Here is a 23211-nt window from a genome sequence, read left to right as displayed (position 1 = left end):
GTAGCCAATTTTGAAAGTAGTTGCATGAATAAGTCCTGCATCTTTCCATGGAGTCCTCTCTGGAAACCACATAAGCACATGTAGTACTGCCTCCATTGCGCAGTTCCTTTCATGGTCATTAAGGTTGCGTACCAGGACCTTAACATAGCCTCCATCTGTTCAGCTTGGGTCATAAAGGATTTGCACTGCTCCCAGACACGTTTCCTGGCCCTTTCACTGTCTCTGGCATCTCCTCCATATCCTTCTCGGATTAACCTGTCGAATGCTATCGCACCCATTGAAGCAACTTAGGTGCCAACACATCCATTGTGTCATTTTTCACAAATGCAATATCTTGGCAACTGCAAATTCCTTTATCACATCTTTTTGTACTCCTGCTCCAGTCCAGCCATTTCCCCTGTACCATTCTTCAGTGACATTGTAGACCACAGGTATCTGTATATAGTTGCTGGTGGAGCTTGGTCTGATTCTCATATCAGTTCTTCTTGCACTTCCTCTGGATCCGGCCAGCACCAGGTGATCCCTCTGTAGCTGCCACCAATGGTAAGGACTGCACATACTAGTGGGTTCTTGAAAATCACCTAGGCAGTTTGCTCCAACCAAAACGCAGTTTATTCCGTAGATGGCAATACAGACAGGCGAATATACAATCACAGCATACACACATGCCAGAAGCGTTGTTCCTAATCACCAATCCACGAACACCTAGTACATTCAAAAACACAGGTTATATCCCCTTCAATAGTCCCACTGTGGTGGAGCTAATGGAGGGTGGTCTAGGGGCAGTAGCCAGGTTATGATAGGTGGGCCAGTGATAAGACATAACCCAGAGGGTCATCCCCCATGGTGTTTGGGGACTGTTGGCTCCTTCTGGAGAAGGTGCCTGGTTGGCTGAACATGAGATATTTGATAGCACTATACATGCATACACTAGTTGTTTAACTGACATTTCGTCCTCACTCATCCCTGATTTACATTCCACCTTGAGTCATTTAAGAATAACCTGTCTGGCTTATGTAACCAGGTTCCTATTAACATAAATATGCATGGCATACAGTAACATATGTAAAATGCACAAGAAAAATAAATGCAACTAAACCATAAAGTGGTGAGATGGTGAAAGTTCATAGTATGCAGATAGGGCAATGGATCATGAGTGTCTCTCTGCTTTATTCGCACAAGTCCAAAAATAGCAGCGTGTGGTTTCACATGGGCCTTAGTGGATGGACCCTTACCCCTCTGTACAATATAACTGGCCCTCATGACAGCCGCCACTCACAGCTCCAAACAGGTTGGGGGAACCCCAAGCTATGGGTAACCCCGCTGTGGTACCTCCTTACTATTGGTGTTTTTGATTCCTCCTTATGTAGCTATAAACTGATGCCCTATGCGCCATCTGCCTCGCACCCCCCATTTTTTTCCCGAGGACCACACTACTATTGACTTGGACAGTCAATCACATTCGGCGCTCTCGTCCTGCTTGTCTCCCTTCTGGAATGTGGCTTTCAACATCACTGCAAATATTCTCTCACAAGGCTGCATCTAGCTCCTGAATTGCCCTCCCAGTGATCTCGCCTGTCACCATAGTAACATTTTAAGAAGGCTATGTCCAAAGTATTCCATGATCCATATTAACTCTCCATTGCTCCTGAATATTATTCCACATTGTGGAAATTATATGATGACTCTTCTTATTGTCCAACTAAGAAGAGTTTTGCATTGCAAACGTCTATTTTGAGATTGTAAAATATAGTTATTAAGTCAATGTGATTGTAGTTGGAAGAGGATTTCATTTGTTAAGGCATTCTACTTGGTCATCTTTCTTCTTCTTTTTTGAGATGGATTTCTTCACAATTTATGCAGTGTGTTTGTATGAGAAAAACTACTACACAGAGTTTGAGAGGCACCACAATATTTTTTGTGCAAGGATTTATTACTTGAATAGACATGTCTGTCAACATACTACATTATATATTCTCTTATCTTATTTTTGTGTTATATATGAATATACAATTGAGAGCAATGGAATAACTCTTTGGCTACAGATTGGAGTTTTGTTATGGAATCACATTGTGCCACATTAGATATTTGCAAACAATTTTTTACGAACTATTCACATTTTTTGTGATTTTTTTTGACTTGACACAAATTTACATTGAAGTGCTATTGTCCATACCTGTTATTTGTTTCAAACATACAATGCAGAAACCTAGTTGCCAATATAGAATCCAGTGACCAAAACCCAATACCGATATACAAATCAGAGTGTATTATACATAACACCTAGTGATTATACATAACACATTCTATAACTGTGACCACTATGCAATATATAGTAGACTCTATCCAGTCCACGAATGCCCAGCCTGTCTCAGATACAACAATCTGAAACAGCTGGCCGTGACTGGAGTTACCTTGGTTACTTACCAATAAATACATCTTTTCTGCCACCACAAAGTATTTACTATGGAGTCCTTGCGTTCACTAAAACCACTTATTAATATTACATACTTAAATCACATACACATGTAGCATGAGCCTAACTTGGCTTTGTAAGTTTACAAAGAATCATGGAGAATATGCTAGATTAAAAGTATTTAATACAAAAAATGTTTCCAAGGCTTAAGTGCAAAACAGTTAATAACAAGACGTACAAGATAAGTTGCATAAATAAGTTTCAGAAATAAAATAGGAAAAAAACAGAGTCACTAACTTGCTAGTTTAAGATGTGGCTTGAGAGGAGCACACTTTGGGGGCAATGGCACATTTCCATTTTGACAGCTTTCCCCATAGACATGAATTCCAAAAACATACTAGTAGGTTAATTGGCTGCTATCAAATTGACCCTAGTCTCTCTCTCGGTCTGTGTGTGTGTCTGTATTTTAGGGAATTTAGACTGTAAGCTCCGATGGGAAAGGGTCTGATGTGAGTGTGTTCTCTGTACAGCTCTGCAGAATTAATGGTGCTATATAAAAAGCTGATGATGATGATGATGAGTATCTATAATGTGGTGGCTATACAATGCAGACCACAAATCTTTGGTGATGATACAGTGTCGGGCAGCATACTCTGCCTGCCTCTGCCAACACGGACCTGCACATACTGTGCGGCCGCAGGCAGCCCACTACCGATAGAAGTAGAAAAAAGGGGTCTGGTACTAAATCCCTCCCTTCCTAAAAAAAATATCTAGATCTGCCCCTGTACAGTACAGAACCTAAATCTCTGGTGGCTTTATTTTTGGCTGTACAATGTAGATCTCAGATCTGGGGTAGTACTCAGTGCTCCTCTCTGCGTTGCACTTAGTTTGTCTCTAGAGAAAGGGATTGGGAGCTGTCATAACCACTTAGTTGCTCCTGGCACTCTGATTGGTGTATAGCACCAATCATTTCATAATCAGAATGCCAGGAGGTGTCTAGCACTTATGACAGCTCCAGGCACTGCTGTTGTTTTATTACAGATAGCAGAAAGGATATCATCCCGTTACTTCATCTGTGGCGCTCTGTATGTCCACTTGATAGGTTGGTGGGTGGGAAAAATGTATTCACCTGTCTCCCGGTCTGAAGAAATTTGGGAGATTTGAAGACTGGGAAACAGGCAGGATCATCTTTTCCATTGGGCACGTTGGGCAGCTGCCCGGGGGCCCCACGGGCAAGGGGGCTCTATAGGCACGGCTCTTAATGAGAAAAAAATAATCCTGCAAAAGAAAAAAACCTGCAAAAAAAACCTACAAGGGTCATTGAGCAAGTACATCTATCTATCTCTATCTCTATATATCTATATCTATATTTGTATCTGTATACATCTATATATCTATATCTATATCTAGGGGCCCCGGTGCACTGCTTTGCCCGGGGGCCCATAATGTTGTTAAGATGGCCCTGGAAACAGGTCTGCATGTGTTTTATTAGATGTTCATGAGAATGGTCACAGGAAAACTGGATATGCTTTTGCAGAAAAAAAAACCTTTCTCTTTAAAGCATATGATGATTCTGTCTTATTTAAAGTTATGTTAAAAAAAAAGTTTAAATTATTTTTAAAAAAAACAAACTATCCATATATGTATGGATGGATGCGTCATATAAAGACATACATCAAAAATCACAGAGGAGTTATGAGATTGTATAAAAAATGAAGCCACAAGCTGGGTGCTTTTATACAGGTGACGTCTGATTTACTGCATAATTCTTTATTCTACATAAGTAGCAGGTTTTTTTTTTACAAAGAAAACAGCATTTTTAGTATCTTTCTTACCATTTTATTAAATTATGCTTTGATATATTTAAATGAGATAAAGGAAAGCTGTCACTGAGCTGGATTGCATTAGAGGTTTGTGTTTCCATAAAACAATCCTTGATGTATTGCGGGCGCTATAATGTCTGGCTGCACTAACTGAGGGGGATGAGTTAGGAATCAGAGAAAATAGGAATTGTGAATTGTAACCGAAATCTATTGTTACCTTTCTTACATTATTTGAAACCGAATAGTAAGAGATGAGATCACGTAGATGTGATTTATGCACAAGGTGCCATTTCCTCTAGCACAATATGGGAATAGTGTGATGACATCACAGGAGAAGACTAACTCACAAAAAGGGAAATTAATTTGCCTCTACCATAGAAGAAGTTTATACCTTTTAAAACAGGTGGTAGTCATTATACCGATGCTGATAATTCTGACAACCGGTCTAATGACAAAATAATGCAAATAATCACTATATAGAGGGAATGCAGACTTACTATAAATAAAACAGATGTCATGTGTTCCTGCTTCACGGCTCCTATACATTCCTATACATTTCCTGTATTCGGAATGTATAGGAGCCGTGGAGCAGGCTTCGCACATGTTAGCTGTCTTATTTTTAGTAAGTCCGCATTACCTCTATATCGGGATTATCGGAAACGTCATTATTTGTTCGCTATACCTATTGTTGGAATTATCGGTATCGGTATAACGTACCCCACTGTTTAAAACAGGTTTTATTTTTCTGAATGTTTCAGTTTAATTAGATGACTAAATTTATCTTTCATCTGAAAGTTTTATAATCCTCTACATCCTAATTGCCAAAAAACTATAGTTTCATTTATTGTACTGAAAATATGCAATTTCTATAAGAAATATTATGTTAGTGAACAGTCATTTTTAGCTTAAATGTGCCATTATAACTGATCCAAATAAGAAGTGTAATATCCTTTACTGTATATTATTTAACTTTGCTAAAATTGGAAATGTTCCCATCCAGGTTAAAACTAGGGATGAGCGCGCTCGGATTTCTGAAATCCGAGCCCACCCGAACGTTGCGGATCCGAGTCGGATCCGAGACAGATCCGGGTATTGGCGCCAAATTCAAAAGTGAAACTGAGGCTCTGACTCATAATCCCGTTGTCGGATCTCGCGATACTCGGATCCTATAAATTCCCCGCTAGTCGCCGCCATCTTCACTCGGGCATTGATCAGGGTAGAGGGAGGGTGTGTTAGGTGGTCCTCTGTGCTGTTTAGTTCTGTGCTGTTTAGTTCTGTGCTGTTTAGTTCTGTGCTGTTTAGTGCTGTGCTGTGCTGTGCTGTTTAGTGCTGTGCTGTGCTGTGCTGTGCTGTGCTGTGTTCTGCAGTATCAGTCCAGTGGTGCTGTGTGCTGTGCTCTGTCCTTCTGAGGTCAGTGGTGCTGCTGGGTCCTGTGCTGTGTCCTGTTCAGTCCAGTGGTGCTGTGTCCTGTGCTCTGTGCTTCTAAGGGCATAGTTATTTCCCCAATATTCCCCTGTGTTTAAAAAAATAAAAAAAAGTTTTTTTAAAAAATACCAAAAACTACTTTAATATTTTTTAATTACCACAAAATTTTCACAACCAATCCTGCAGTATAAGCCCATTGGTACTGCAATATTACCAAGTTCACACATTCAGCAGTAAAAGTCCAGTGGTACTGCAATATTACAAAGTTTACACATTCTGCAGTATCAGTCCAGTGGTGCTGTGTCCTGTGCTCTGTCCTGCTGAGTTCCGTAGTGCTGCTGGGTCCTGTGCCGTGTCCTGTTCAGTCCAGTGGTGCTGTGTCCTGTGCTCTGTGCTTCTAAGGGCATAGTTATTTCCCCACTATTCCCAAGTTTTTTAAAAATAAGAAAAAAGTAAAAAAAAATAAAAAATTTAAAAAAAAAATAAAAAATAATAATTATAATTCCAAAATATTCCAAATGCACTGACATTATCAAAAACAAGAGGTTGTCACACGCTAAAACTCCAACATGTATATGATGGAGAGGATGGAGGAGCAGCCGTATGTGTAGTGTAATGCAGATCTGTTGAAGGTTTTTTATATATTTTATTGTGGTGCCCAGTGCCCACTCCTCTACGCAGTCCAGATACATTTATTGGTGCGAATCATAAAAGTTCAGGGTTTTTAAGATATCTTGTGGTGACCCACTCCTATACGCAGTCCAGGTACATTTATTGGTGCGATTCATAAAAGTTCAGGGTTTTTAATAGATATTGTGGTGACCCACTCCTCTACGCAGTCCAGGTACATTTATTGGTGCGATTCATAAAAGTTCAGGGTTTTTAATAGATATTGTGGTGACCCACTCCTCTACGCAGTCCAGGTACATTTATTGGTGCGAATCATAAAAGTTCAGGGTTTTTAAGATATCTTGTGGTGACCCACTCCTATACGCAGTCCAGGTACATTTATTGGTGCGATTCATAAAAGTTCAGGGTTTTTAATAGATATTGTGGTGACCCACTCCTCTACGCAGTCCAGGTACATTTATTGGTGCGATTCATAAAAGTTCAGGGTTTTTAATAGATATTGTGGTGACCCACTCCTCTACGCAGTCCAGAAAGATACCTTGTTGCAACGTTTTGGACTAATAACTATATTGTGAGGTGTTCAGAATACACTGTAAATTAGTGGAAATGCTTGTTATTGAATGTTATTGAGGTTAATAATAGCCTAGGAGTGAAAATAAGCCCAAAAACTTGATTTTTAAACTTTTTATGTTTTTTTCAAAAAAAATCCGAATCCAATACCTTAAATCCGAACCGAGACCTTTCGTCAAGTGTTTTGCGAGACAAATCGGAACCTCAAAAATAACGAAAATCCGGATCCAAAACACAAAACACGAGACCTCAAAAGTCGCCGGTGCACATCCCTAGTTAAAACGTATAACTTGTGTCATTATTCTCAGAGATTGTTGGTGTCAGAGCTAAAGTTGTCACTGATGTTCTGTCCTTGTGGGAACATGAATCGGTATTAAACACCTTGGACCTGAGTCATTAAGGAGAGCCAAGCAAGAAAATGAAGTAACTTTGCACTTTGGTAAAACCATGTTGCATTGGAGAAGGGGGGAGTTAAAATGTGGGGACGGATTTATAGTTGTGGTAGGGCATATCCTAGATGAACTTTAAATTTTAGTGTAAAAATAAAGCTATCTAGTGTTTGTGTGCTACATGAAAAAACAGCCAGTACTTTCTAGTGATGAGCGGGCTCGGATTTCGCTAATCCGAGCCCACCCGAACAGTGCGGATCCGACAGGATCCGGGCACTGTTCGGGGTACTTCCGGCCGCAAAAAAAATCCCAAACGAGGCTATGACATTCAAGTCTCGCGTCGGATCTCGCGAGACTCTGATGTCATAAATTCACCGCTCGCGGCCGCCATCTTCATTCTGGCTGCGAAAACTCGTGAGGGAGGTTGTAGTTAGGGAGCTCCTGTCCTGCTTTTGTTTTCAGTGGTTTCTTTTGAGATCCTGTGCTGAGTCCAGTGGTGCTGCCTGTGTCCTGTGCTCTGTTCTGCTAAGGGCATTGTTATTTGAAAATTATTAAAAAGTTATAAAAAAAATAAGAAAAAACTTATACAAAAAAAATAAAAAAAAAAAAATAAAAAAAACTTATACAAAAATAATTAAAAACAAATATAAAAAAATTATTAAAAAAAGTCTCTAAAAATTTCTACTGCAATATATGAATAGGTTTACTGTTCCTGCAGTCAAGAAATATTAGTACTGCAATATATAAAAATACGTTATATAGTTTATATAAACTACGTTCACTGTTGCTGCTGTACCAAAAAATAGGTACTGCTATTTCAAAGTCAAACTACGTTCACTGTTGCTGCTGTACCAAAAAATAGGTACTGCTATTTCAAAGTCAAACTACGTTCACTGTTGCTGCTGTACCAAAAAATAGGTACTGCTGTATAACTCCAGTCCAGTGGTACTCTCCTGTGCCGCAGATAATTTGTAAAGGCTTTGCCAAGTGTGTGTGGTTTAGGGGTACGCTCTCTTGTGCTGCATATAATGGAGTACCAAAATTTGGAGGATAAAGTAGGGAAAGATCAAGAACCACTTCCTCCTAATGCTGAAGCTGCTGCCACTAGTCATGACATAGACGATGAAATGCCATCAATGTCATCTGCCAAGGGCGATGCCCAATCTCCTAGTACAGGGCATGTAAAATCCAAAAAGCCAAAGTTCACTAAAATTAGCAAAAAAAGAAAGTTGAAATCATCTGAGGAGAAACGTAAACTTGCCAATATGCCATTTACGACACGGAGTGGCAAGGAACGGCTTAGGCCCTGGCCCGTGTTCATGACTAGTGGTTCAGCTTCACCCAAGGATCTAAGCCCTCCTCCTCTCCCCCCTCAAAAAAATTAAAAAGAGTTATGCTGTCAGCAACAACACAGCAAACAACTCTGCCTTCTAAAGAGATGGCATCACAAATCCCCAAGGCGAGTCCAAGGGTGTTGGTGGTTTGCGAAGCCTGACCTTCCCATCACTGTACGGGAAGAGGTGGCTCCATCCACCATTTGCAGCACACCCTCTGCATATGCTGGAAGGATCACCCACAGTCCAGTTACAGATTTGGCTAATGAAGGTGTCAATGTTGTACACCGGGAGGAGGATATTGATGTAGCTGGCGCTAAGGAGGAACTTGACGAGGAGGATGCTGATGTGGTTATCTTAAATGAGGCACCAGGGGGGGAAACAGTTGTTGTCCATGGGATGAAAAAGCCCATCGTCATGCCTGGGCAGAAGACCCAAAAATGCACCTCTTCGATCTGTAGTTATTTCTATCCCAATCCGGACACTTACTACAGCCTACGATTCAGGGTAGTGAATAGGGCGGGGAAGGGACGTTTTGCTGTAGAGAATTTACAGTAGGGAACGTGCCAAACTCAGCCATGTCTGAATCCAGCTCTGGCCATCTCAAAGTTACTTGTTTTTCTGCCGTATCTCTTGCTCCAGCTAAAGGAAAGCCCCGATCAGTAATTAATGACAGTCTCGTATACATGCTATGACATGTGTTTGCAATCACGAGCGACTGTAAAAATTTATTTTATGCTCAGTACACATTAACAACATTCAAATAAATGTATTTCATGGGAGGAAAAAACTTTTTTTATTTAAACTGTTTTATTTTTAATGTATATGTCAATAACAAGTGACTTTAATTCAGAATTATTTTTGCAGCGTCTTCTGTAGTAGAACACAGCAGACCTGCCTCCAATCTCAAAAGCACATGTACTACAGAGCCCTACTTTGATAAATTCAGGAGTATGCAAAGCCAAAATACGTCCATATTATACTAAACGTGGGTTGCGTTCAGAATGTGTGCCTTGATGAATCAAGCCCCTTGTATTATTACTAGAGAGAGATGTTCACTGACCCCCGTGTTTTGGTTTTGGTTTTGGATCTGGAATAACTTCGTGTTTTGATTTTGATTTTGGCAAAACCGCTCTCGCGTGTTTTGGTTTTGGATCTTGATTTTTTTTTTTTCTAAAATCCCTATTTTTTTTGCTAAAATCACATAATTTGGTTCTTTTTTTTATCCCTACATTATTATTAACCTCAACAACATTAATTTCCAATCATTTCAAGTCAATTTTTGTCAAGTGACCAGAACACTGCTACCCCTCCTGTTTCTGTATGAGCAATGGCACTGGGGACTGGAAAGTGACAAGAACACTGCTACCCCTCCTGTTTCTGTGTGAGCAATGGCACTGAGCAATGTTAATAGAGAATGGAGAGAGACAAGAATGCTGCTACCCCTGTTTCTGTGTGAGCAATGGTGCTAGATCTCCTGGGGAGGGAGGTACTTATGGAATCCAAAACCTACGAGATCCGATAACGCAACAATGACGTTGTTCCTCGATTCAGATCCGAGGATGCGCAATAGTAATGAGCCAGCTAGTGACCCTACTCCCTAAGTTCGGGTGGGCTCGGTTTTCAGAAAACCGAGCCTGAGCATCTCTAATTATTGCATGATGTACTGAAATTCAGACAGGGTAACAAACTTCATTTAATAATGAAACAAATGGTAAAGACTGGTGAGAGAGCCAAGAATACATTGACTAGTATCTGTTTAAGGTTATTTTCCTCCTGGGGAATTTAAGCATGAAAATTCCGATAAAATTGTAAGCATGTTTAGTTTGTTTCCAGAGGTAATAATGTTACCAAGGCAGATGCTCCCTAATAGAGAGCCAAATGCAGTTGCCGTTTTGAAATAAAAAGTATTGTGTACTATTCACAAAGCAATCAGAAGATATTATAAAACAGGATTGTTATGAGGGCGCTTCTTACGTGTATTCACTTTAAAGTACAACTCCCCTTCCTTGCTTCAGGGCTATATGACCCTTACCCACACTGAAGCACCCTCACCATTGTCCAAATCTCCACCCTCCCTCCACTTGTAACAGCTGTGCCCTATTCCAATTAGAGTGTAAGTTCTCATGAGCAGAGCATTGAGAATATTGTCTATCTTGTTTGTTCCTGTCTTATGTATGTCCTGATACCCAGGGGCGGGCTGGGCTGGGGGCAGGGGGGCATCGGTCCCCCGGGCTGCTCAGAGTGACCGCTGTTCGGGCTGGGCGCCCCCCCAGTGGATGCAATATTACCTCAATATTGCATCCACGGACACGCGATGCGGCTGCGTCAGCGCACAGGCGGCCGCATCACATGACTCGCTTGTCATGTGATGCGGCCGCCTGTGCACCCCCCGGGCTGCATGTTGCCAGCCCGCGCCTGCTGATTCCCCCACTGTGTGACATTGCAATGCACAATGCACTATGGGTGGGGTACGTTTCTCCGGCAGCAATAAAGCTGCCAAATGTTAGAGCGACCTAAAAAATCTGATTACTGTAAGCCCGACAAGGATGAAATATAGATTTACCATATAAGTTACATCCAACAGTCCCTACATGCTTATATCCCATCAGCTGTAAATTCCGACTTTGTCAAATGTCTTCAGGGCAAATGACGTCAGTTACAATGATGGAGTCAGATTGACTGTTTTAAAGCGGCAAAGTCCGGACCCGCCCCCTGGATTACATTATACAGACGGCGGGTCCGGGCATTGCCGCTTTAAAACCGGCAATTTCACTCTGCCCATTAGAACTGATGTCATTTGCCCTGGACATTTGACAAAGTCGGAATTTACAGCTGACGAGATGTAAGCGTGTAGGGAATGTTGGATGCAACTTTTATGGTAAGTCAATATTCCTTCCTTGTCGGGCTTACAGTATTTGGATTTTTTAGGTCGATCTAACTTTTGTTGGCTTTATTGCCGGCGGAGAACTGACTCCCACCGTGCACTGTGACATCTTACAAATCAATATCAGCAGCACATATTCCCAAGTATGCACCAATTTTGTTTTGTTTTTTAGAAAAACTATTAACTATTATTAACTATTTTTTTTTTTTTCGGGCTGCACCCACTCTATGGAACTCTCTCCCTCGCACAATAAGACTCTCCTCTGTTCTACAAACTTTCAAGCGTTCTCTGAAAACCTACCTATTCAGACAAGCTTATAATATTCCTCAACCACCATCTTAACCTCACTACCTTTAGCCTGTTACACAATTTCACACAAGACAACTACCCCCGGAATAACATTGTTGTGTGACAGGATCATTTAGCTTATGAGTCACCCTACCTTTGCAGTCTGGCTGGGCCAAGATGCAAAATGTATACTTAACCTCATGTGTCAATCTCCCATTGTCCCATAGATTGTAAGCTTGCGAGCAGGGCCTTCTCACCTCTTTGTCTGTTTTACCCAGTTTGTTTATTAGTTTATTACGTTTGTCCCCAATTGTAAAGCGCTACGGAATATGTTGGCGCTATATAAATAAATGATGATGATGATGATGATGATAATGTATTGTAAGAATTAGAAATCAAAGTAGCCAAACATTGAAAACTGTATTCCAAAACATAAAAATGAAAGAACACATATTTATTCATTTTAATACGCAGGGGCTGCTGTCCCTGTACATTTACTGTTCTAGATTCAGTTTTTCGTGGCTTTTCTATAAATCCAGGTATGAGGACAGGCTTTTTGCAGGCTGTATCAGTATTTAGGAGAGGGTGGCCTAGTGAATTTGTGCTTTTTCTTGGTATATTTCTGTTTCTACATTTATCATACATTCCAATTTCCTGATTTGCGGACCTTAGACAGAAATGAGTAAAATTTCACCAAAAGTGGACTTTGTGGACAGACAGAGGGATTGGGCCGGCTGGGTTGGGGCTTATAATCATACTTGCCAACATTCCGGGAGACTCCCGCATTTTGCGAGAGTCTCCCGGACTCCCGGGTGAGTGTGGCAATCTCCCGAATTCTGCCCACTTCACTAGGAAGTGCCCCACTTCCTACTGAAGTGGGCAGAATTAGCTCCAAAACGCCACGATTCCCGGTGAATCGCGGCATTTGGCCCCGCCCCCGCTGTCAAATGATGCTATTTGCATCATGACATCACAGGGGACGGAGCCTAAATTACGCAATTTCAGCCGTCCCGCCCCCTCACGCCCACCTCCACTGGCTGGCTCCCGGAAGGGAGCTGAAGAAAGTGGGTAAGTATGCTTATAATTTAGTATGTTGGGAGGTATGATATATTATGTTCAGAAGGATACCACTTTATTCCACATGCTTCAGTCATTCTGCTGCCACTATTGTAACATTGTAACACACACTGATTACAGACTCATGGGGTAGATGGAACAATTACAGCCAGTGTCGGACTGGGGCATGAAGGGCCCACCGGGGGACTGCAACGCTAGGGGCCCACCAGAGGGGGTGTGGCCAGCCATCATAGAGGCGAGACCAGACACTAAAGGGAGAGTGGTCAGCCCACGAAGGACAGCTAGCACCATAGTGTAGTATATAAAGAATGTAGTGTGCTCATCCTTCTCTTTTAAAATGACAGGCTGACTGCGCACTTAGTTACTAACCTGCTCATGCTCCTCTGGGCGGTTGGATATCCGGAACTCCTACTCTCATCTGCCCTGCTCAAAGTGAAAAACACACTACCGCGCAGGTTCAGAGAGCCCAGACGCGACTCTCTGCACCTGTGTGGTAGTGTGTTTAACGGGAGTGTTTGGCAAAAACGGGGAGGGGGGAGAGGAGTTGCGCTCTACCCCTACTGTTGCAAGAGCAGCATTAACACAGGTTATCCCTTTCTACGAACTAATAATATACTGAAAGTTAAGCGCTCATTGACTTATGTATTATTCCAAGTGTAATGCTAATAATAAAATTTGTATTCTTTTATCTTGAATACAATTCATATTTTTCTATATCTTGTATTAGACTGTGAGCAAGAGGCTCGGTTCAATTAGTGGGATAACATTTAATGTTAGTTTTATCACAATTTATTGAATCCTGGTTAAAATACATAAAAAATACATTAATATAGACAAATAAAATACTCCAATTAAACCACAGTATTTATATTATGAGGCATTGATTTCTATATACATACATATGGTATGGCATCAATTGAACATACATAAAAAATCAGACAAACCTAGGTATATAGACCTGGACTAGTCTAGCTACTGGGAGGCAAATGGCAGTGGGTATAAATGCTGCATTGATCCAGATATAACACAGTCACTGATATCTCAATAAAATAATGTTCATAGCATACATGTCCAGTAGATGGGAATTGGTATTTCTTTAAGTCTCTGCTAGTGCAAAATAAATATTCAGATCACTGTCCACATATATCACATGGTTATTGCTGCGATGCTTTCAAATTTAACTTTGTTTACTTGCAGTTTTCGATGTATATAGAGATGGTGGCCGGGTACCCAGTGTGCTGAAATCAGAGGATGTTTCTCATGGTCCGTGCTTGTTACTGTTGGAGAGGAAGGTGCCTGCGTTCCACTGTGGAACGCATCTGTTCCTTCCTGTTCTCGCGTATGTCCAAAAGATGAATTGTATGCAAGTCAGGAGTCAGCTGTTTTCTTAGCTCCTCCCTAACAACGGAGGGGGCGTGGCTATAATGTGGAGGGGCCTACCGGTGGATAGTCCTGCTGCCCTGCAGGCCAGTCCGAGCCTGATTACAGCTACCGCTATATAGTCCTAAGTCACACTCCCAGGGGCGGGCTGGCAAATTTCAGCCCGGGGGGCGCACTGGCGGCCGTATCACATGACACGCAATGCGGCCGCGTCATCAATGACGTGGCCGTATCGAGTGTCATGTGATGCGGCCGCCTGTGCGCTGCTGGTAATATTCAGTTTAAGCGAACGGCACCACTTGCATCCACGGGGGGGCGGGCGGCCCAAACAGCGGTTAGACTGAGCGGCCCAGGCTGCCCCTGCACACTCCTAGCGGGGGGATTCAAATATCCGCGATGTTCCGCTGTACATCGCGGCTGCACACATTTTCAGGTACTACAGAACCTCAACATTGCGGATTTCTGGTGCTAGAAGAAACCCGCAATGTTACATCGCCGCGCAGTGGTCTCTTGACTGTTCAGGAGGCAGTACGCGGCTAATTGAACTCCTCCCTTACGGTTTAGAACAATCGGTGCGACACCTGCAGTGCACAGCGCCATCACTGGAACCCTGTAGTTTATATTTCATTCAGTGGAGCTACATTTATTTTACTTTATTACAATATTTCATTTTTAAAACGTATTTGTATTACTATGGCACAAGAGCATTCATTTTGCATGAAAGGCACTTTGCAATGGAGAAGTCTTAAAACTCCCCATTTCTCATTTAACTTTTAAAGCACAGTATCATCATTTAATGGTTTTTGTTTTAATTACAAAAGTTTGCAGCGTAAACCACCACCACTGTTTTGCAACCTACTTTATCTACGAGACTCTATCCAAAAGCCATTGTAGCTGTTTGCACATAAAAACATTTACAGCTGCCAGTGCACAAGAAACCAGCATTTGTAGGCGTTTAATATAGAGCACAAAAGTACCCCCTGAGAAACTGAGATACCATTTTTATGAGGATTCAAGAGTAGCCAAACAATATAAGTGATATAAAACATGGTGGTTAGACATAAAAGGAATAGAAACATATGCCTAGGCATATACCTCAACATGATCATGCTATGTTTAGCTCAACCTAAAAAGCCGTTGATGCTTTGCATAATAATGTATCCTGTCTATTGGTTTTATTCCAGGCCTTGTGCAGTGTTATCAGTGTCGGACTGGCCTGCCGGGGAGCCGGGGTATCCCCCGGGAGGCCCTGTTGCCTGATAACCCCGCCCTCTTTGTTGGTGAGGCAGAGCAGAGAATTACCGAGTTGCGGTCAGTCTACATATGAAACGGAGACTGTCAAACTAATCCCTGCCTACAGCCAGGACGTGAGAACACTTCCTGCTCCTGAGACAGAGAGAGGCAGAAATGCTTCACAGTGACACAGATCTCAGATTACTCCTTCTGCTGTAGTTGCAGGCGTCCTGTAGTCATAAAGTTGCCATCCTAACTGCAGTGTGAGTCCGTGTAATCAGTAAGTAATAAATCGTGCAAACTTCTCTAGAGCTCTCCACTGTGTGACCTCGGAGGGAGGGAGATAAATTAGAATGGCTTCATTGCAATATACGTCTTCAGTGCCTCTATAAAAGGATCCTATTGCAGCTGACCAATGAATGGATTCCTAATAAACTAGTAACCAAATTCACTGTTTATATCATGTTCCATGTTTATTTGTTTTCAATCAATTGTGGGACTCTATTCCCTATAGAAGCATATCTTAATCAGAATAAAACACATTCAGACAGTTAGGTCCTTATAGGATTGCATCTGCTATATGCTTTAATATTAATGTTTTGCTTTTGTCCTTTGTAGTGGCATTGGATTATTATTGAGTGTACATTTTGTGGGTAGATCATTTTTTAGAGTCCTGTTTTTATTTGCCAGTGTCTAGAGTGTAATTAGATTTATGTAATATTTTAAATGTGCATATATTTTTATGCTAATAATTTTGTGGTCTCCATAGTGCTTCATGGATATATTAATTTTTAGTCTATACCCTTATATTGTGGTTTTCATATGATGAATGGTTGATCTCTAGTACTGTAGTATAGCATTTGTTTTCTGTGTACACTATGAGGGGAGAGAACACTAACCACAAAGAATGGACAGCACACAAATAGCTGATGATGATTGATTGTATTCAATTCATCCCTCCCCTTTCCCTGTCTCCCCTGTTTCACACAGTGCCCTCCATGCTGCATTTGCTCCCCTTCACTTACTTTCCTATTGACTTCTTTCTTCTCTTCTGTCTTTTCCTTCGCGGCTCCTCACTGCAAATGTCCTCTTTTTCTTTATGGACCATACTAAGGTGCTATACGTTGTCCTCCATGGCCTGACCCCATCCCCTTTAATGACTGACCACAACCCCTCTTACAGTTGGCCACACCCCATTGTAGTGGGCCCCTACCGCTGCATTTCCCCCGGTGGGCCCTTCATGTCCCAGTCCGACACTGAGTGTTATTGTACTTGATCACCCAAACCACTGTTATATATTCTACGATACAAGGAGATGTTCCATCCATGACTCAATGATCCAACACAAAACATCCATAATGTTCATAATCATCAGCTATTTATATAGCGCCACTAATTCTGCAGCGCTGTACAGTGAACACACTCCACATCAGTCCCTGCCCCATTGGAGCTAACAGTCTCAATTCCCTAACATACACAGAAAGAGAGAGACTAAGGTCAATTTAATAGCTGCCAAATACCCTACCAGTATGTTTTTGGAGTGTGAGAGGAAACCCACACAAACACAGGGAAAACATACAAACTTCACACAGATAAGGCCATGGTTGGGAATGGAACTCATGACCCCAGTGCTGTGAGACAGAAGTGCTAACCACTAAGCCACTGTGCTGCCCAATGGCTCTGTTTATTAAATACATATATGATGTGCCATTTTTTAAATAAAGAAATAAATAAATGATGCAGTCATAAAATGAATCAGTCAATAAATAAATAGTGCCCAGGAAAATAATTCAATAAATAAATAATTTGGCTCCCTGTACATAACTGAAATCACTTTGGCTAAATTGTTTCTGTAGTGTAGTGTAATTAATATATAATTACCTGGAATCTTCTTCTATTCTTGATCCGGCGTAATTGATATGGTTCAAAATAGAAAGCTTATTGCTAAAACTGACTGCTCTGAAGGAGCTCCCGACATGAAATGAGTTAATGTCGGGGAAGCCCGCCTATTTAATGGAGCAACATGGCAGCCAATCAGAAGCAGCCTTTCATCTTTCAGGATAGAGTACCGAACCTGAAGCTGACTAGCGCAGACTGTTACAGAAGGGGAGAGAGAAGGGCTTTTTATATTAAAAACTAGAGATGGGCGGGTCCGGTTCCCCGAGAACCGAACCCACCCGAACTTACCGTAGGCTCGGTACTCTCCCGCCCGCTCGGAATCCAAATCAAGGCCGAACGTCATCGTGACGTAGTCGGATCTCGGGGCTCATTTCTCGCGAGACTTGAAAATGATAAATACACGCCTCCACAGCAGTCCATCGCCATTTGACAGAGGGAGAGAGCAGGGTGTAGTCACAGGCTGATTAGAGCAGGGACAGACAATACAATTCTGATTCCAATTGTGCTTACAATCGATAGAGAAGAGAGGAGGATAGAGGGGTCTTTTTTTTCAATATTTGGCACTCAAAGTGCTTTTTGGGTGTCCCCCATTGTTTGGCATAAATATTTCTGGCTGTGAAAAAAGAACTATATTGTAGCACATTAATAAGAAATATATTAATATGTTTAGCACTTCCATTTGCTATTGGGGTGTCCCCCATTGTTTTGCAGAAATTTATCTGGCTGTGAAAAAAGTACTATATTGCAGCAGTGTCAAAAACTATTTTTAGCACTACAAGTGCTCAGAATGGATTCAAAGCAGTCCACATATGAGCAAAATGAGCAACCAGGTTCTGTCACCAGTCCTGATGGTAGTGTTCCCAGTACGTCATCTGGGAAAGGCGATGTCTACACCATCTTTTGAAATCAGCCAAAAAAACACACACCCAAAAAAATGTTACCGTGTTGAAGCGAAAACGAAGTGTAACTGAGGAAAAGTTAACTGCCGATAAAAAAAATTTGCCAACATGCCATTCTACACACGCAATGGCAAAGAGAGAATGAGGCCTTCGCCTTTCTCTATTAGTGGCAGATCCAAAAATGTTACCGAGCCTACAATTGGTCCACAACTACTGTTACGCATCAAAGCCGAGCTGCAAGATAACAGTAAGGCATTAGAGGATAATGTTTGCTCTGAATCACAAATGACACCAATCCCTGTGGAGAGTCCATCCAACAGTGGGATGTCTAATCGTGAGCATTCGGTAAGTGTACCCATAAAGGAGGGTCCTTTAAGCAGTTCTGCTGATGTGTGCCTGAACAGCCCGAGTGTAGCCGGTGATACCATAAACTATTAACATGCAAAGGATGGTGGAGGACCTATCAGGGATTAAACTGTATTTGTACTAATTTGCACTCACAAGGTTTGGGTGTAACATACACCCAAAGACGAGTGCTCAATTGCTAAGAGTCATTGATGAAGAGGAAGACAAGCAGGCTTGTCTATAGAATTTGCAAGACCAAGTAATTTGAATTCCAAAAGTGGTGCACAACTACTGTTACATGTGAAAGCCGAGCTGCAAGAAAACACTAAGGGCAGTCCCTGTGGAGAGTCCATCCAACAGTGGTATGTCTAATCATGAGCATTCTGTTAGTGTACCCATAAAGAAGGGCCCTTTCAGCAGTTCTGCTGATGTGAGCCTGAACAGCCCGAGTGTAGCCGGTGATACACAAATTGAGGATGCCACTTTGGAATTAGAAAAGGATGAGGGGAAGATTTGTGTAGGCGACAAGGGCGCTAATGATGATGTTGATGATTATGATGCAGACAGATACCAAACTGCCTTTGTCCATTTCTTTGTATATTCTAGTTCTACAGTCTATGCAGGCTGCTTTTTTTCTATTCAACTACAAGTGGAGGGCGGGGGGGGGTCAGAGACAGCCACCAAACTACCTTGGTCCATTTATTTTTTATATTGTTCAGTCTATCCAGGCTGCTTTTTTTCTATTCAACTCCAAGTGGAGGGCGGGGGGGGCTATAGAGACAGAAACCAAACTGCCTTTGTCCATTTCTTTACATATTTAACTATAAGTGTAGGGTGTAATATACACCCAAAGATGATGGCTGCATTGCCAATATGCATAGATGGAGAGGAAGACAATCTGGTTTGTGTGTAGAATTAATGAAGGCCTACCTACCAGGAATTAAACTGTTTTTTGGATAATTTATTACAATTACATTACTTATCCAAGAAACATTTGGAGCACTAAATTTGGTTATTTTAGGCCCAAAAACATTGATTTTCCAGCAAAATAGCAAAACAAAACCAAACAAAACCAAAACCAAAACCAAAACACACAATGGCGGTTTTGCAAAACCAAAACACGACGGTAATCCAGATCCAAAACCGAATACAAAACCAAAACACGGGGGTCAGTGACCATCTCTATTGCCTAACCTCCCACCGGTCGGCCACCTCTCTCTCCCTTCCCTTCTCCCCCTTCCTCGACTCTGTCTCCATTTCTCCTGTCTCTCCGTCTCATGCATGTGTCTGTCTGTCTTCCCCTCCCTTTAGATTGTATGCTCCTTTGAGCAGGGCTCTCCTACCTCCCGTTTCTATCACTTTTAACTGCGCTCTCCAGCTACTCAGCTCTCCTCCTCTTGGTCCTTCTGCCCTCTGTCTCCTCTCGCTTCTCTCCGCTCCTCTCAGTGGCTCTTAACCTGTCATCCGTGCCCACCCTCTTGGGCCCAAGTTACCTGCCTGTACTGACTTTTCCCCTCCTTCCCTCTCTTTCTAGATGTGCCTGAGCCCCCAGAGTTATAGTGCTTACTGTTACTTGTACTGTGCTGTTTCACCTTGTACTGTGCCATTGTCTGTCCTTGTACGGCGCTACGGATACTTTGTGGCGCCCTATAAATAAAAATTAATAATATATATTTATTTTATTATTTATTTGAAACACTCAGCTAATGGTGTTTTCCCCTAAACCTGTATGTGGTTTGGGCAACACCGCATGCGATTTAGGGACTTGAAACCACCACACAGCTCCAGTGTACCCTCCAAACCGCTGGTTAGTAAATCCTGCAGCTTGGTGGACAAAATCGCCGGTGATGTGGAGCGGTTTCAAGACCCCCAATATAAATTACCCAGGGAGTTTTAGAAACCCAAGATTCACTCTTATATTCCACTATAAGTGGAGTCTCTGTTGGCTTTAACATACATTTGCAAATGTGTGCAACCAAGACTTTTGCATTTTTATCTACAATAGAAATGGCAGGTCTTTTGCTGGCCATAGCAGTGTGCTGGGGGAAAATGTTGTGTGTTTGTTCCTTTTAGGATAACCCCACCCTTTCAAGCACCTGCTATAGCCTATAAATTGATTGAGCAGCTTCCACTTCTGTATTCCACTATAAGTGTCATTAAGTTTCAATTACTCAAAGTTTTAAATATGTGGCAATAGCTATTAGTGGTAAATGTTTTAAACAATATTAGGTTGGATAGTTGATGTGGATTGGCGTGTGCTCCCCAGCAAACTAATTGGTTGTCTACGACAATGGTTCTCAACATTTTCTTATTACATCCACCTTCTATCTGTAATTTACCAAGTACCCCAAAATGTATATAAAAAGTTATCATTTAGCCGGCTGTATTTTTAAATATTTTCCAAGTATCCCTAAAGTAAGCCAAGAATACTCATAGGTCATAGCAGTCTTGATGTAGAGGTTGTCAAACATTTTCAGTTCTGTTTATGTTCGATTGTCAGTTTTTCTTGTTATAATATCTGCATTGTAATCTCATAGTTTTTTCTTGTTTACTGGAAAATAAAGAATCGGGACTTATCCTACATGTGTTAGAAAATGGCTTTTATGCAATTTATTTACATAAAAAAGTAATTTTTATGCTTTTTCCTGTAGACTGGAATGGGACACTTGCGTGTTACAAGTGAAGGTCTCCGTCTTGAAGGGGAATCCGAGTTCCTGTATCCATTGTATGCCAAAGAAATTTGTTCCAGGGTGGTAAGTTTTAAACGTCCATCAATAACACTAGTCTCTCTCTGTCTGTCTGTCTGTCTGTCTGTGTGTGTGTATGTTAGGAATTTAGACTGTAAGCTCCAATGGGGCAGTGACTGATGTGAGTGAGTTCTCTGTACAGCGCTGCGGAATCAGTGGCGCTATATAAATAAATGATGATGATGATAATTATATATAGATGCGTCCACAATTATTCCACATCTCAACTGGTGATTGTTACTCATTGTGAGAACACTCAGGATAATGATAACATGCCCACAAGGTAATATCCCACTTGTTATCATTGAATGATCACTAACCCTAAAACATTACTTGGACCAATATGTAAACTTATTTTTTTTTAACAATTACAGATATATTTATATAGATAAGCAAGATCCCATATCATGATATAAATGAAACATTTGTAAATAAGCTTCACTGCAATTTGTTGTTTATGTTTTGGTCTAATGGCCCTTAGAGCTATTTCACTCAGACATGATATTGCCTAAATCAAATCATTGTAGTGAGTTCTATAGAACAATTATTGTAATAACTCCTAATACTTGAAATTTGACGGATTTCTCCAAGGTCATTAAAGAGTTAAAGGGTGACTAAACCTCAAAATTTAAATTTTCATATATAAAGTATTAGGCAGATACACTTAATATTACCTGCACTTCAGACAGCTGATACAGAACAAAAAGATGAAATTTCAGTCAGTTCATCTGCTCTGACACTGCTGTCTATTTCCCTGTTCAGAGGTGTATCATTGGGTCTGTGGGCAAGACACCCTCCCTCTCCCTATTATATGCCTCTTCCATGCCTACCCACATCTGCCAGAAAGCTCACGTTCTAAAATATTGCGACCCCGCCAGTGGTCAAAGTGGGGGTGTAAACAGTCAGGGGCAAACGGAGAATTTTTAAGGGGGGGTTTCCCCCCCCCCCCAAAAATAAATAAATAAGAGAGAGCGAGAGCTGCCGCGCATGCGGCCGCAGCTCCATTTTTTAGCGATGCTGTACTGTACAGCAGCCGCGGCGCTGTCAAAGAAGCGTCCGCGGCAGTGCTGTATTGTAGAACAATACAGCACCGCCGCGGATGCTTCAGTGACAGCGCCGCGGCTGCTGTACAGTACAGGGCAATGTTTAGTGCCCGTTAGTTCGCGGAGGGGAGGGGTTTCTGGAGAACCATAAACCCCCCCTGCGTGCTGCCCTGACGGTGGGGGGTATAACGCCATACCACCACTTCTCCTACTGCCTTCACTGTCAAACTATCAAATTCCATTCAGTTGCATTCCCATTACATTTTTCATACCACCACTTCTAAATTTCCGGTTCAATCGCTGAGTCCCGCAGTATATTAGAGTAATTGCCTAACAGGGTACTGGCCCCGTATGTGTGGTTCTTGTCTCTTCCACATTATGCTCATGCTGTTCCATATAAATGTTGTGTGCGCTGACCATAGGGCAAGTAACTAATCTGCGATTCCTGGCCCTGACACAGAACTCCACCATTGTCAGTAACAGCCAGTGTAAGCCAAGCAAAGGCGGTGCATGCTGTAAAAAGATGTCCGCTTTCTGTGTGACTTGGGCAGCTGACCACTCAGAGCCCCATGTCTGTAATAATGAATCCAGGGGCCCCGTGTCGATCCCTGTTTTTAAATTTACACAGTGTCTTTCAGCAGAGCAAGTCTGCAAGCGTGATCCTCACAATTTGCTGGCTCACATTGACATCATGTCAACCTGCTGCACAGACCTGAAATAGAGCATGACAGACATAGTTAAAGATGCACTTCAGATATTTCAGATATATTATTCAGTTCAGTAATAAAATATGTGGTAGATTAATGCCAAACAGTAGCTTATCTTG

At 41.8% G+C, this 23211-nt stretch overlaps 1 protein-coding gene across 3 annotated transcripts in view; it reads left to right on the top strand.

Moving 5' to 3' along the window:
* SGCG (sarcoglycan gamma) overlaps positions 1–23211 on the top strand; it is a 333094-nt gene that overhangs the window by 233219 nt on the left and 76664 nt on the right. For all 3 annotated transcript variants that reach the window (XM_075198842.1, XM_075198844.1, XM_075198843.1), the window contains exon 3: positions 21247–21348. In XM_075198842.1, coding sequence (XP_075054943.1) covers positions 21247–21348 — 102 coding nt within the window. The remainder of the gene's footprint in view (positions 1–21246; positions 21349–23211) is intronic.

This window comes from Mixophyes fleayi, chromosome 2 (genome assembly GCF_038048845.1).
Source record: "Mixophyes fleayi isolate aMixFle1 chromosome 2, aMixFle1.hap1, whole genome shotgun sequence".
Lineage (NCBI taxonomy): Eukaryota > Metazoa > Chordata > Amphibia > Anura > Limnodynastidae > Mixophyes > Mixophyes fleayi.
Note: the sequence above shows the minus strand (reverse complement) of the source record. Positions and strands in the feature narration are given on the sequence as shown.